Source organism: Sparus aurata, chromosome 18, assembly GCF_900880675.1.
Source record: "Sparus aurata chromosome 18, fSpaAur1.1, whole genome shotgun sequence".
Lineage (NCBI taxonomy): Eukaryota > Metazoa > Chordata > Actinopteri > Spariformes > Sparidae > Sparus > Sparus aurata.
The window spans coordinates 36,085,008-36,101,492 of record NC_044204.1 but is presented as its reverse complement, the minus strand read 5'-3'; the positions used below and the strand labels follow the sequence as shown (position 1 = coordinate 36,101,492).

General features: G+C 42.3%; 1 protein-coding gene across 6 annotated transcripts in view; it reads right to left on the bottom strand.

The window, feature by feature from the left end:
* Positions 1-12,422, bottom strand: part of ldb2a (LIM domain binding 2a) — a 101,307-nt gene extending 88,885 nt beyond the window's left edge. For all 6 annotated transcript variants that reach the window (XM_030396255.1, XM_030396257.1, XM_030396256.1 and 3 more), the window contains exon 1: positions 12,126-12,422. In XM_030396255.1, the coding sequence (XP_030252115.1) occupies positions 12,126-12,257 (132 nt within the window). In that variant the 5' untranslated portion in view covers positions 12,258-12,422. The remainder of the gene's footprint in view (positions 1-12,125) is intronic.
* Between the last annotated feature and the right edge of the window lie 4,063 nt (positions 12,423-16,485).

The following is a 16,485-nucleotide window of genomic DNA, read 5'->3' as shown; positions in this document are numbered from 1 at the left end:
TGAACCTCCGCTTTATACAACATGTTTTCTTTCCAACATGTTCTGAGGACGCTGACACGCCGACTGATACATAAAAATGATTTGTGTTGTTCTTCAGCGAGATGCAGTGAAATGTGAGTCTGGTAGCTGTTTTAAACTGCTGTGTATCACGTCTGAGGAAACATGAACCGTTCTGATCCTCAGGAAGGTTTCAGCGTCTCACTCAGGCGCCTCTTCAATACACCGGCCGAAGGCAAGGATCCAACCTGTGACCTCCTCGCTTCAGGACGGACTATCTGACCGCATGGAGGAGGGAGAACAACAGGACATAGACGGACTACAGGCCCGTCCGTCTCCTCTGTTATCTGAGCGACAGTGCAGCCTGGAAGGAACCGAGGGAAGGAACCGAGGGAAAGGGCCAGGAAAAAGGTGGGTCTATTGTCCGAGCATCCTGCTGGACGTGACTGACGCTCATTGTTTGGCCTTGTTTTTTTTTCTGGGAACATCCTCTCAGAGCATCTCACGTCCAGTGTGACATTACTGCAGCAACACAGTGAAATGAGACTGTTAATGTGTCCACGCGTCTGTTAATGTGTCCACGCGTCTGTTAATGTGTCCAGCAGATGTGACTTATATGTTAAGAGGTAATGTGTGAATCTTACTTTAAGAATAAAAGTAAGATTACGTCATGAATTTCTTAAATGAAACCAAGACAAGTAGCTTTTAACATGTTACAATTAATATTCATAATTAATATAATAAACCCCAAAACCTTGTTTCTCTTTGGCCACACAGCTACAAACACGACACTGACGTTCCGACTTTAAGAGGAACGTTAACAGTTATTGCAGTTGTTCTTCTGGCCACATCATAACCCAGCTTCCTAAATGTGAAGATTTTCTGTTTTCCCTCTCTTTGACATTAAACTGAATATCTTTGGTTTGTGGTTCAAACAGGACGAGGAGAGATCGTCCTCGTGTTGTCTCGTCATGTTTCACCCCTTTCTGAAAGCCGAGATCTTCACTGGAGCAGCGAAGCGATCGCTGAACACGAGCTGAGCGTCGACGGTGTTCAAGCGACTGTGAGGAACTTTCAGTTTTCGTTGTTTCTAGCGCCCCCTTTAGACAAAAGCTGCCGTTGTTCAGATCTTTGCTAGCACATGCTGGCGGCGGTGCAGAGAGACTGCAGGATGGATCACGATGAGGTCATGTATTTATATGTGATTCTATATGAAATGTACGTGATATAAATATGTATAAATAGCATTCTTAGCGCTGATGGTCTTGGATGAAGTGATGGACAGGCAGAGAGGTTTTAAGTTAACAGAAGAGAGCGCTGTTTTTAGGATCAGGTAACCTCTCCTCTCACGCCGTCCGCTCACCTATTCAGCAGCATTATTCTTTAATTTGGCGAGCGGCGCAGGCAGAAGCTAATGTGATTCAGTCCTTTCAGTGACTGGCTGCATTATGTAAATATAACATGTTTTTGTCTTTAATGTGAGAGCTCTGAGCAACATTTTATGGCTCCACAAAAGCAGATTTCTGTTCTTTGTCAGTAAGTGTGTGAGTGGTTCCTGGAGCAGTTCATAACAAACGTATAGACTCGTTCTCATTCTTCCCTGTTGTGTTTGTTTCGTGTTTGCTGAGTGAGAGGGAGCATAAATAATGATCTTTAATCTGAATGTATTTTACTCGGCTATAATCAGCACTGTCCAATCAATACGCATCTTGTTTACTATAAATTTGCAGTAAAGATTTTCTGCATCACTGAGACTTTGACTGAAATTACGTCCGAACATCCACAAAACAGGAAGAAATCATGATGATATACTTTTCATTTCTTTTTGATAATAAATGATTTAAAGTTGTTTTATACACCATTAATAAAGAAACAGGCGAACTGAGCCGTGACACATGTGAAGTCTCTGCGGTGATTCCTACAGTGGCTTGTTTTCCCTGATGGAAGATAAATCCAACAGTGCGCTGAGGTTCAGATAAGGGCACCGCCATGTTCAACACCTTTCTGGTAATTACTCTCAGCCAGTTTCACACGTACACTGTAAAAAATGTCTGCGTTAACTAGTTTTTAAGAAGTCTGAGTGAGCCCTGTAGTTCTGGGAGAATGTCTGTCACTGAAAGTTTGTTCTGTGCATTTCATGAAACCGATGAGGTGAAGTTTGGCTCAAATCGAACAATGCTGTCATGAGATAATGAACGGAACAGTCACGTTTTTCTAACCCAGCTGGACTTTAGCTTTACTTTGCTTTAAAATATCTGCAGCTGACTGACTCTCCTCTTCATATCTGTAAGATGTCAGTAAAGTCCAGCACGATAACATCAGATTCCTCGATTAACACGACCAACACTCCTCCATCCAAACACGCAAAATGATTTGTTGTCCAGTCACCAACATTTCTGCAGATCTGAACAATCTTCATACTGATGCAGCGTCCAGACAAAACTACATTAGAACTCACAACATCCTGCAACTCACATGAGAAGCTGGAATAAACTGAAACATGCCAAATAAAAACATCTATTAATATTTCAATACAACAATAAATGGATTATTAAAATAGCTGGAGATAAAAATTTTATCAATCAACTGATCGATTGAACTGTAGTTTGTTACCGTAAAGAAAAACTACAACATCTCAGTTTTCATGAATTGTATTGACGGCTGTTTCCTTTAATTTGTGTATTTGTTTGTATGTTATTTTGTATTTTTTTAATAATTTATTGGTATTCTGATATTTATGTGTTATTGATTTGACTGTGTTTAATTAACATTATCTGCTGAATTTAATCTTTATTTTATTTCAATTTAATTTAATCTTTATTTTGTTTTAATCTAATGTTTATTTTGTATTTTGTACATCTGTTGATGTGCAGAAGATGAGACACACTCGTCTCTTCCTCTGTTTGGGATTTGAGACGATCACATGATCCATGTAAACATGAAATCTTTGGGTTTTTGTTTTCAACACTGAAGTCTCGGAGATTCTTCCTAAGATAGATTTCATGTTAAGCTACGATTATTGATTGCAGGTGCAGATTCAGCGTCTGTTGGCAGGAATGAAATCTAATATTCCTCATGATGTTTTCATTAGTGTATAATCACATGAAACAAAATGAGCCTTTTATATCCTCCAACAGCACCGCCATGTTTCTACAGTAGCCCAGAGGGGACAAATCAAACACTGACCCTAGAGAGTGGTTTTATCTTCTGTGTTTTAATCGGCACTGCAGGGCTGGGTGAGGCGAGGGGAGTTCAGTTGGTCCTGCACCTCTAATGGATTTGTCAATCATCAATTAATTAACAAAGATTTTTATAATCCATCGTTTGAATCAAAATGTGCTCATTCCAGCCGGTCAAATGTAAAAAATGCTGCTTTTCTTTGTCCACTATGAAATGCAAATGGAAGAAGAGCAGAAGAAGAAACAGAAGAAGGTTGTCAGACTGTTGTCACACAGATAAAATGTTTCACTATTTTCGGACAGTCTGAAAATCAAACATTAAGGGAGGAAAGCATCTTCAGACTGATCAATAATTCAAATGATTATCTGAAGCTTTAACATCTGCAGAAGTAAAAACTTCTTTTGAATGCAGATCATCAGTCACAGATCTCCTGCTGTGTTCTGGTGTCTTTAATCCCTCTCTGTGAACCTCACAGCTCAGAGCCAACTTGACCTCCACATCATAAGCCTATTCATGTCAATCTGACACGTGGTGCTGATGGGAACAGATCCACTTTGGCCTGACAGGAACAAGGGATTTTGCCTTAATGAACACTCCAGTTCTTCCAGTTCCACGGTGGAGCCAATGAGTCAGGTCTGTGGGCCCATTTGAATAATGAGAATGAGACTAACTATGTGCAATAGACACAAGAATCCAATGAATGGCCTGCCAATCAATGCTACTGATTGCATGTCTATCCACTGAGGAAGAGTGTGACCATTAGACCGGCTGTCAGCGGCGGCAGCAGCAGCGGCAGCGGCAGCAGCAGCAGCAGAGGGTTTGTGAACGCAGCCCTGCGGGTATTATTACGGCGCCTCCATTAAAATGCTTTTGTTTTCCTTCTGTTTCACCCTCTGTGTTGTAGTTTTACTTACAGTGTTATTCTCTGTCCCTGCTCTCTTCTGCTGAATATTAATGTCCTCTATGCTAATGGCCTTACACCGGCTGAGGTCGACCAGGCTCCTCCTCTGAATGTTAATCCGCTGCCTCATTTGCATACGCTTAAGTGTCAAATTCCCCCACAAATCATCGCAGCTGCCTCCGTACGGCGAGGCCAGTGCCCCCCGAGCGACAGCACAGAAACAATGTGGTCACACCGTATGCATGGCATCAAATCCACATCAAAGCCTGTTTAGATTGCCAGGTCACAGCGGGTTCACGTTGTGTAAAATGAAGGTAATGGGATAGCAGTCAGCCCGGTGCAGAAATACAGCCGGGCAGGTAATAAGTATGAATGGAGCAGGTAATAAGGTTGGGATAGAAACAGACCCTGTGTCATCATCACAGGAGCGCGGCTGTTTAAAGCTGCAGCACAGTTATCAGTTCAGGGGTGAGAGCTGATCCCAGATCAACACACGACTTATTGTGTCCTTAGGTTTGATTCTGACCCGCTTCCATGTTTGCTTCTGAGTGCGTGGCAGGTGCAAAGGTTAGTGAGGAGGAGCTTTAAAGATATAACACGCAACGCTTCTGCATTTTAATGTCCAGTCTCCAAGTTAGAATGCTGGCAGGGAACGTTCCTGCAAACCACTGACACATTCAAATTTATACATGTCATAGGCTAAATGTGAATATTGACATTTCTACAGAACGTGTCATATCACCTGACCGTCAATCTGGGGATGGAGGGGGTGGAGGAGGAGCTGCAGATGACAAAGCATGTGAGTGGTTTGCGTCGCAGTTTAACATTGAGAAACCACCGGACACTTTATCTACAGCCGTGTTTGTGCCGACAAAAATATTACACCAAATATTAAACCAAAACAGGATCTTTTCCAAACACTAACCATCTCGTGTTTGTGCCTTTTCTGCACGTACAGTGTCGTGACAGTAGAAAAAATAAAATCTATCATAATTGGATGTAAAGTGCAACAGAAACGTACTTTGCTGATATTTATTCTGCTGATTTGGGTGAAATTTCCTTAAAGAAACACCTTTGTTATAGATTTTGTTCGAACCATGCGACATCTGGTAACGATGACACTGTCGGAGAAGGAGGAGGAACAGAATGTAACTTCAGTTTATCACCTCGTCACGTCAGGTTGATTTTTATCGGCAATTGAAGACAACAACTCCCATGATTCCTCGCAAGTTAAAAACATCATTTAACTCCGTCTTTTGTATTCATTGTTTTGACTGAAAGACTTCAAGTGGTAGAAAATATATGTTGTGGGTTGAAGGATACAATTATTTAAATATAAAAATGTGCTTTATCAATGAGGCTAAAGGAGACAACATGAGATTATAACAGATGTTTTCAACCTGCAAAACTAACTAAACTAACTAAACTAACTATACTAACCAAACTAATCAAACCAAACGAACTAAAATTACCAAACTAACCAAACTAACTAAACTAACTACACTAACCAAACTAATCAAACCAAACAAACTAAAATTACCAAACTAACTAATTAATCAAACCAGACGAACTAAACTAACCAGACTAACGAATCAAACCAAACTAACCAAACTCACAGATCAGAAACATTTGGGATAATCTAAGTACGTGATTCAACAAAATATATAACAACGGCACTTTAATGTAACATATATAAACATGTAAAGATTTCTTTAAAGATGTCACCAAGTCAACAGGACATCATGTTTAACCATAAAATGTTTAATGGAGAAAATAATCTGAAGATTCATTGTTAATGAAAATAATCATTAGTTGCAACCCTGATGTTATGATTATGGGACAATATGAACGTTTCATGTCACATTAAAATAATCACTTCACCTCACATTATGTTAAGAAACAAATATCTTTAATATTTGTACTTTTGTACGTTTTTCCCAAATTTCAATGTGCTTTTATTGCCACTTGCGATACGATCTGATATCGTCTCCTCCCTGATCGTCATCATTACAGTGAAGATGAAAGGATTAGTTGATTATTAGATGAGTCAATCTTCAGAAAATTAATCAGCAACTAGTTTGATAATCAATTAATCATACTGGTCATTTTTTAAAGCAAAGACTCCGACATCCTTCTCCCCGGAGTCACAGCTCCTCTCTGGTGCTAATCTGAGGAACGCCTCACAACTCAAAGCTAACATGTTTTTTTCATTCTGGGGTTTGTAGGAAAAATAACAGATAATGTTTAAACCCCAACGTAAACTAGAAAACATCATGAAACAATCTGTGAATACACTGAACGTGGACAGAACGGACTCTTATCTGTCTGTAACGGCACCACAGCACGAGGGTTGTAAATGTGTTTCTCTGGCTTTTAAAATGATTCACGAGACGCTGCAAACACTGTCCACTGAAAGTTCCAGTCCAGGCAACAAAACCAGATGCAGGAAATCAGAAGGATAACACGTCTCCGTCTAATTCCAACAACGTGTTACTTCACTCCCGGAGGATTAGCAGCATAAAGCTTTTGCTATAGATGTCACTTATAGTCGCTCAGACTATATAACTTCCTCGGGGGGTAAGTCTCCTCCGAGTGTCAGGTCCTTGAGTCCTGCGCCTGCCAGTGTGAGCGGCAGTTGCACCACCAGCCAAGCAAATTCAAAAGCACACTCATGAATAAGACAAATGGAAGACTTTCTAACAGAGGAGTGACTTCAGTCGGCTCCTTCAACACTTTTTTCCTAAAAGGTGGTGTCACACTGAGGCTTAGTCAGTTTCCCTCTGTAGAGAAACTCCTCAGACCGACAGGAATGCAAACTACAGTGAGTCATTTTGCAATGACGGCCTGCCAGCGAGCACGATGTTAAGTACGCTCCGAGCTATTCTTACCCCTAACAATGGCTGTCCTTTCACCATATTAAGCGTCTTTACTTGGGTGATAGTTCTGACAGGACTGCTATTTGTGAGCTTGAAATCATTTTGACTGGATCAACAAAATATAGCTTCAAATGCAGCCGGAGAATGGCTCTAATACGTCTCTTCACAATGAAATCCAACAGCAGAAGTCTTCATCGTGTGTGTGTGTGTTTATTTTGTCCTCTGGGTCGGTTTGATTCTCTGTTTGTCTCCCGCTCAGATCTCATCGACAGTCCAACAGGATTTATGCTCCTAGTTCTGTCGTCTAACAGCTTTAACACACTTTACATTATTGTGTCACCTGATACTTTCAGACTTTTCCTCGTAACGCTGGTCTATTAAAGAGATGATGTTCGCTGTATCATGATACACAATAAATATCATGATATTTTTAAATCTCCTTCAAGGATAATTGATACAAAATCAAGTATTACAATATTTTTGATCATATAACTTGATACTGATTTGCAATGAATATTGTTACTTTCACTAAATATGAACAGGGTTATATTTCTGATAAATAATCACCAGTACTGTGGATATAATACTATACAGACTCTGTGGAGAGATAGAATACGACTCAGGGGATAAAAACAAGTATTAGAACTAGTTCATAAAATTAATCCCTTTACTGACACGCAGCCTTTAAAACCACAGAAGAAGAAAAAGCATGTACGCATTATCATGATAAACGTTAATCTAAGATGACATTTATGAGGCTTTTCCAGAAACGTGTTCCGACCCGGCTTGACTCGGTTTCACTTGGTAGCTTGAAGGTGTGTTTTCGATGACGTGCTTGACTTGTGGTGAACAGAACAGAACAGAACAGGGTCGACCCATTCGCCTCATTCAGGCCGATACGATACCGATTATTGGAAATCAAGAAGACTGAAAACTGACATTTGGAACTGATATTAATTTGCTTTAAAACATTTAACTACAATTTATTTGAGTATTTCCTTTTTTTTGCTACTATATACGACATACTGCTAATTGTCTGATATAACGACAACTATATTTCATCAATATATTACCCAGCACTCCACTAAATAATCACTGTGTCGGCTGTAAAACATAATTAATATAATCTTTGTAATGGCACTTTTCTTACTGGAGTTTTATAACTGTTTGTTCTAACAGGGAGTTTAATTAACCAGAAATACAAGTTATGCTTCTCTGAATTATAACATACTGTTCTTGTAATATATTTTATCTGCACGCAGCACAATTAACAACGCTTTGTATACAATTCTTTATTTGTTTCCTTCATTAAATGTAGAAACCCAGACGTGCAGCAGAGAGATCCCAAACAATGAAGAAGTCAAGCCAAAGTCAACAAATCAGGAGGGTTAACGTTCTGATAGTTGTAGCTTCAGCTCGCTGCCAGCAGCTCCCATCAAACACAGAAGGATCTGGATCTGCAACAGCTGCTAGCAGCAGAACCTTGATGAAATATTCAAGAAACTATCCAGCAGGACAATTCAGCTATTTTCTTCTAATGGAAACCAGATCTGTGTGTGTGTGTGTGTGTGTGTGTGTGTGTGTGTGTGACACATCCCAAACTTCCTGTTTTTTGTAACAACATCATCCTGACCCTGCACTGTAACTGACACCGCCCGGTTTTCTGAATATGTGCTGACTTTTAAAGTCATCTTGGACCGAAGGAGACGGGCTGAGAGGAGAAGCAGCAGCAGAACCACTTCAGCCGCGCATCATCATTACAGAACCGACAGCTGACCTCACTCTCCAGGAAGTAAACAGCTTCAGAGAGTCTGTGTCATGGAGCGTATGCATTATTTCTGCGGTCGTTACATACGACGCTCTGTAAACTGAGACTCTACTACAATCTTTCCTCTCTGCTGTCTCAAATGTTTCTCACATTGGAGCGTTTGTGTAAACTGATGGCCAGACTTTTGCATTTAGGAGGATAATTGCTATATAATTTTGTTAAAAGCTTGAACTGAGCTGTATGGAACATCTGGATACGGACGAGGCAGTTATTACTGCTATAAGACACAACTTCTTCCTCATTACAGCCACCACCTGCATTCAAATCAAACAATAACACAGCAGAGAAGAAGAAGACGGCGTGATGTTCACTCCCGCTGCTGAGGAGAGAGGAGAGAGACGAGCAGGAGGAGGATGAAGACGCTCCAACAAAAACCTAATTATATTATTATGCAATTATGTAATTTAGTGTGAGGAGACAAAGGTGAAAATGAAGCGTTCCTCATGAAACTCATCCGTGGACGTTACCGGTCGCGTGTGCACACGTCTGCTGGTGCGTTAACTGTTGTGTCTGCGTGTGTGAATGTGTGTGTGTGTGTGTGTGAGAGAGTGTGTGTCTGCGTGTGTGTGTGTGTGTGTGTGTGTGTGAGTGAGAGAGTGTGTGTGTGTGTGTGTGTGTGTGCATTGTGATTGCACTTGGTGTCTGGGTATGTGTGGTACAGGGAGTCGAGGTCCACTGGGGCTTGGACCACTCCGTATGAATAATGCATCAGACCGGGCCGGTGCATCTCAGCAACATTGCCTTGGTCTGCTTAAAGTTGCAAGTTCCTCTTTAGGAAAGTCGGCGTCATTCTGCTGCAGCTGCAGTCAGACGGCTGGCTTCCAAACAAGACGACCAGAACGACTGCAAACAGTCACATCCAGTCATCAGCAGTCGTCCTGACGAGTTAATCTGAAACACCTCAGTTTTAATGTCTCAGTTTGAATCACGTCGCTGCCTTAAAGCCTCGACAGCAGCCGGAAGACTCGGCACTGACAGAGATCTCAAACAATCGATTAGTCGAGTTATAAAGAATTTATCAGCACGTTTGGGAAAAAAAATGATTTTATAGCAGTTTTTTTTAGTAAAAATGGTAAAATTCACTGTTCCGGCTTCTCAAATGTGAATATTTTCTGTTTTTCTCAAACGATGCAGCTGATGACACGTTACTTTAGTAAACGTTTGGACTGAGTTCGTTGAACCTCGTCCTTTTCTGACAGTTTAACAGAATCTGACATATTATATTTTTAACAACAACCAGAAGTGTCAATATTAAAGAATAATGATCAAAGCTGAAATAATCAGCTGATTAACTGATTAGTTGAGAATTCATATGCATCTATTTTTAGAATTTTTTTTTTAATGTGTTTTCTGTTTTTTAGAGTAGAAAATGTCAAAATCTAAAATCGTCAATATTTTGTTATTACACACTAAATGATTAATGAACTGATGGATAAACAACTGATCCTCTGCAGAGAGAGACACAAACACAGCTGATCGTTGGTTTGGTTTGACTGAGCTTCAACCATCTTTCTCCAGGAAGTGTGATGAGATTTGTTGACAGGACAGATGTGATGAGTGTTTTCAGTTTATCACTCGTTTCTCAGTTAATTGATTCATAATTTAGTCTACAGAAGGTCAGCACGTCACAACAAGCTGTGACCTCTGAAAACAGTCTTGCTCTTGCCGACCTGCAGCCAAACACCAGAAGATTTCACTTCACCATCAGAGGAGAACATGAAACCCAGGAGGTCTGAACCGCTGAGCAGCTGGACGTGAAGTCTGACTTCCTGGAGAAAGACGTGTGATCAGGTCCAGGTCGTCAAACAATGACCCGATGGGTTTGAGTCCGACCCGCGAACGAGCCTCAACAACCAACTGTCTCTGACACAAAGTCAATTTAACAGAAATAGACAATTATACTTTTTATAAGATTCTGAGGTTTTGCAGTGTTTAAACTGTTTATCAATTAATTTAATTATCATTTAGTCTATAAAATATCAACTAACAGCAAAGAATTCACATCACATGTTGCCAGAGTCCATCGGACCTCTGAAGACCTTCTGTCTCTGTCTGACCTGCAGCACCAAGCACAAATATTCACTTTACCATCAGAGAACGAGAAATAGATATTATGAACACTCGAGAAGCTGAAACTGCTGAATTTTTCCGTTCTAAATTAAAAAATGACACATGAATCTAGAAAGCAACACTCAGTGACATGCAGGGACACGACTGAGACACTCAGTTTGCACTAAATACAGACAGAAACAGCTCGTAATGATTGTTTTACTAGTTTCATTTCTCCCACTGTGAATAATAAGAACAGCTCTTATATTAACAGTCAACATGTCTGCTGCCTACAGGAGCCTGGAGAGGAGAAGCTCACACGACAGGAACTTTGTTTTATCCGCAGATTTACACATTTGCGCGCACAGAACAGATGCTGGAGACAGATGCTCGCTGCAGACGCAGTTCACAGCGGGATCAGCAAAGGTTTAGTCTGGATGACACTGAACGCAACACTAACTGAGCTCAACTGCTCCAAGCATCCGGAAAAGTGACGTGAAACTAATTCAAGCCTCCAGCAGATGAGACTGAGATCTGCCCGTGCTGAGACCAGCGAGCAACTTCAGCAGCGGACCTCTGCCGGGTCTCCCGGACCTCTGCTGGGTCTGCCGGACCGCTGCCGGGTCTGCTGGGTCTGCCGGACCTCTGCTGGGTCTGCCGGACCTCTGCCGGGTCTGCCGGACCTCTGCCGGGTCTGCCGGACCTGCCGGGTCTGCTGGGTGTCTCGGTGTCGTTGGACTCGAGCTGTCGCAGTTTTGCACACAGTATGCAAATCTGTCAAAAAGCAGGCGATATGTAAAATACATGCAAACGAGTTAAATGCACGTGAGACGGCAGGTTTGCTCGGAGTGTGCAGCCTGCTTCTCTCTGAACTTTCTGTCTTAATGAAGAACAGTAACGACGGAGACTTGAACTGCTCGTCTGCAGCTCACTTTCACCTGCTGTTGTGTTTTTCTGGACCGTGACGCCTTCAGGTGGATCACTGAGACCAGGTGACACTCACATCAGGGCTTTAAAACGAGCTAATTGGCCACGTGAACGCGTCTCAGCCACGCAGCGCTCCGATGTCTGATTTTAACACTGGAGATATTTCTTGCAGCGGATCCAAACACCGGAGCCTGTTTACTTCCAGCTCAGGAATGTTTGGCACTTTGGCACCACATCTTTCTCTCCTGACTGACGGACAGACCTGTGTGTCTCTCCCCCTCTGCCTCCTCTGCCTCCCCGCACAGCCCGCCACCCTCCCGCCGGTACCGCAGCCTACACGGGACGCGGTTCCCTCCGGTCGGCTCACCTCTGTGCGCGCCTGCAGCCGCTTGTTCATCTCGTAGATCCGATACTCGGGCTGGACCATGTAGGGCGAGTGTCTCCTGTAGAAGGGTCCGAACGGAGACGAGTAGAACGGGTCGTGGGCTGGGTTGGACATGGTGGCTCCTGGCGAGGCGCACGGCGCGATTTCAACATCCAACGGGCACAGCAGCGCACATGGGAGTGCGATGCTCTCCGAAGACCCCCAGTGGGAAGCAGCCGCTGTCGAGGCTGAGCTGCACTCTGCAAGTTGGCCTGCCTAGTTCGCTGCTATAGCGTGGAGCTGGAGGAGGGAGGAGGAGGAGGGGAGGAGGAGAGGGGAGGAGGGAGGAGGGGGAGGAACGGGGAGGAGGAGGAGGGGGGCAGAATTGAAGGGGGAGGAGGGAAGTCGTTTCCTGTTCCCTCAAGACCTACAGTCAGTTTTGCACTCTTGCAAAGTTCAAGTAAGACCTCTGTGTGTGTGTGTGTGTGAGTGAGTGTGTGTGAGTGTGTGAGTGTGTGTGTGTGAGGGAAAGAGTGTGTGTGTGTGTGAGTGTGTGTGAGAGTGTGTGTGTGTGTTCTGGTCTAAAGTCTTAATATTCTGCGTTAAAGATCAGAAACACGTTCTGACAAACATTTCAGATGTTTTCATCAATCTGAGTCTTCGTCATCGTCGGTGTGATTCTTTGTGTTTCAGTGCTCAAACACTCATTTCTCGTTTCATTTCTTTGCAGAAGTACAGATTGTTTTGCAGCTCGATCTTAAAGGAACAGTTCACCTGAAACTGTAAGTTCAGTCATTATGTCCTCACATGCTGATGAAGGTTTCCTGAAGTTTCAGCCCGGCCGTCGGGATAAAACATTCACCATTAACGTTTCTGCAGACAACAGATCGTCACAAGTTGACATTTGTACCAAACATGGCATTTCACGTTATGAGTCAAACAAACGAGGCTGCTGAACGAGCGACCGCAGTCCAGAAACCAGGTACTGACTGAATCTCCTCCGTCTCTTCTGTCACGACACTGTTTGTACTCTGGTTGGCTCCGCCCCCTCCAGCTCCTGATGTGAAAGTTGTCTAATAGGCATTAACGTAATGTGAACGTGGTTACACCCTGGACGTATCTGTGGTTAGCAGAAACAATAACTGCTAACATGATATCCTGGTGACCGGCTGGAGGGCGAGGAGATCATGACTGAAGTCTTATTATTGGACGAACTTGTCCTTTAAACTAAAAACTCTGCGTTCTCTCCGAAGCTTTGCAAATTAAATCTGTGACAATAAACGTTCCCTTTTCTGGAAAACAACTCAAGTGTTTCATCATCATCCAGCCGAAACAAATCAGCATCAACCATCATTTACGTCCTGACGAACAAACATCAACTCAACAAATGAACCACATTCTAAATCTGAAGCCCAGATAACAAACTCTCTGTTGTCACACGGCCCTGTCTAAATGTCTGGGCTTCATATTTTGACTGGAGTAAAAACACAGTTTTGGTATATAAGAATTTTTTTTATATTTAAGAATATTCAACATTGGTTCCTGTTGCTTTCGGTCGTGTTTTGACTCGTTGGTGTTTGAATAAAGCAGCTTGAGGTCAAACGTGTTCAGTGTTACCACCAGTGAGATGTTCTGACTCTTGTATTGAGGAGGAAGCCACCAGGTCAGCGACTGCAACAATATTCCTTCAGTTACTTTCATGATATTTAATAAAACATAATAAAACCATGTGTTCAGGCAATGTGTCTCCCGAACGAGAGGTTACCTTTAAAAGCACATGTTTTATGTCTGAAATTAAAACTAAAATGTCTGCTGACCTTGACTTGGTCTGAATGAATCTCCGGTCTTGCTTCAGTATTTTCCCTCCGGAGCTCGACTGGATCTAAACTCTGAGGATTAAAGGTGTAAAAACTGTCAGTAAAAGAGGACAGCGGGCTGAACAGCACGTCTGATGAGGCCGCACTCGTAAACAGTCCATTTTATGTCTAGCATGATTTCATAATATTGTATTGATTATGTTGCCTGCAGTCAATGCTGCTAATGACAGAATCTTAGTACCTGGCTAGTTAAACAGCGAGTGGCATAATTTGTGAGGAAAGGGAAGGTAGTCAGTGAATCTGCAGCAGCAGCCGTTCACACGGTCGCTCTGAATGTTCTCAACGCGTATTTAAAATGTGTCAGACAGAGTTTACTCATTTTCAGATTCATACTTTTGTTGAAGTTTTCTTCTAGAAGAGGTTTACATGCTTTAATGCTCAAATAACACATTAGTTTTCTCATCCTGTCCACTGCTGCAGCTCTGTATTCAGTCTGAAACGCTCCTGTCTCTTTAAGGCTCCTCCTCCAGAATATCCAGTCTGCTGATTGGTCAGCTCACACACGCCTGACCCAGCACGGCTCACAACAACAGAACCGCTGTGCTACATTTAGTCTTATGTGTCAAACTAGCCATGAGGCATAAATGATGTAAATGACTGACATAGTGTGATGTCACAAAGTCACAGAATTATAGGCGGGACTACTGACGAGACATTTTAGTAGCAGTGTTTTCTGTGGGAAAGACGAGTTCTGGTGGTGTCGACTTGGACCTTTTTTACTTTGTTTTACATGCACAAGAAAATATAAAATGCTTAAGGAAAGGAAAAGAATTTAAAAAACATAATATGTCTCCTTTAATTCACTAACATCTGTCCAGATGTTATTTGGATTTACTGCAGTCTCACATCGTCACTGTCGGTTCTGATCCGAAGGTCCGAACTTCTTATTCTGCTCTGTGCTCTGCTGGATCAATCCCTGCAAAACAGAAGTAACACCCACCAGGCTGCTCAGGTTTGTACTGCTGGCGACCGGGTCAGCGTGTGTTCTGTGTTTTGGACTCTCAGACGTTGTCAGATCTCAGAGTCGGACTAGATTCGCTGTAAAACCACGATATGTAAGATTTGAACCTTTTGAATTGTAGCACCACACTGCACATCAGCAATACACCAGCTACAGATATTAGTAATAAACCAGAGCTATTGTGGATGAATATATTTACACCTGTTAAATAATTGATTGACATCATGTGCAGATTAACCTAAGAGGCCAGGTTAACCTGTTTTCAGGCCCTGAGGCAACATTTGCTCCTGTTAGCCTTGTTAGTAACGTATCGGTGTCACAGCCACATTCCCATTAAATCCAGTCCGACCAGTGTTAAATGTTTCTGAGGTGTACTGAACTCTGGCACAGACAGCAGAGGAGAGCGGCGGCGATAAATCTATGAACACTAAATCACATCTGATTTTGACTGATGAATTTAAAGACTCACTGTTAAAGTCATGACTCCTCTACAGAATATATTAATATGTAGATATTTTTATTTCACTGCTGGACACGAGATGTTTCCTGCGTCACTGTGAAGTCGCGGCTCAGTGTTTGTGCTCAGCAGGCTTCAGGTGCTGGACCACAACTATTTGTGATGTCACAAATCATGCTCGTACACCTGCATCTTAAAATCAGATTTTCCATAAGAGCAGAAATACTTTGAGCAGATGAAGGTGAAAACAACCTTCGAGTGTCAGACTCACTGCACACAGATCGCTCTACACACTGACGCTCCAACACAAACTGTAGGGACGAAGACAAACATGTTTCTGACGGGAGGACTTTGGATCTGTGTGTTTTTGTGGTTATTTTATTGAATACAACTTGCACAATGATAAAAGATGACCAGTCCTAGCTGATGTGTGCTCTGGTTGTAAAATTTCCCCAAAAGATTTTCAGTTAATCAAATTACCAAAACCGGATTACATGCAGTGAATCTGGGTCTGCTGGAGCCTGGAGGCAGATGCCTTGTTGGTCACGAAGTCTTGCTTATCACACACAGTGAACTGTTTTCCACCGCTGGAGCAGTTTCAGAACACATTCTGCACAAGTTACAATGTGAGTGTTTGTTATAGTTGATAACACAAAGTAAAGATCTCACCTGCAGAAACTTGCGGAGACAACAACAAACGTGTCAGAGTAGTTTTCAGTTTGTCAAGGTTCATTTATGCTACACAGAAGAGACGACAATTTAAAAATGTTTCCCTGTAAAAAATCTTTAAATCCAAACAGGTCAAATCACTATCACAAGTAATTCTGTGACTTTGTGACATCACACTACGTCACCATGTCACGTATTTGCACAATATATGCTTAATGGCTAGTTTTACACGCAAGTGTTGATTTAGCACATCTGCTCGGTTGTTGTTAGCGGTGCTGGCTCAGGCGTGTGTGAGCCGACCAATCAGAGGAGACTATCTATTTGGGAGGCGGGGCCTTAAAGAGACAGGAGCTAAAACAGCAGCAGCAGTGGACAGAACGAGAGAACTGTTTGAGCATT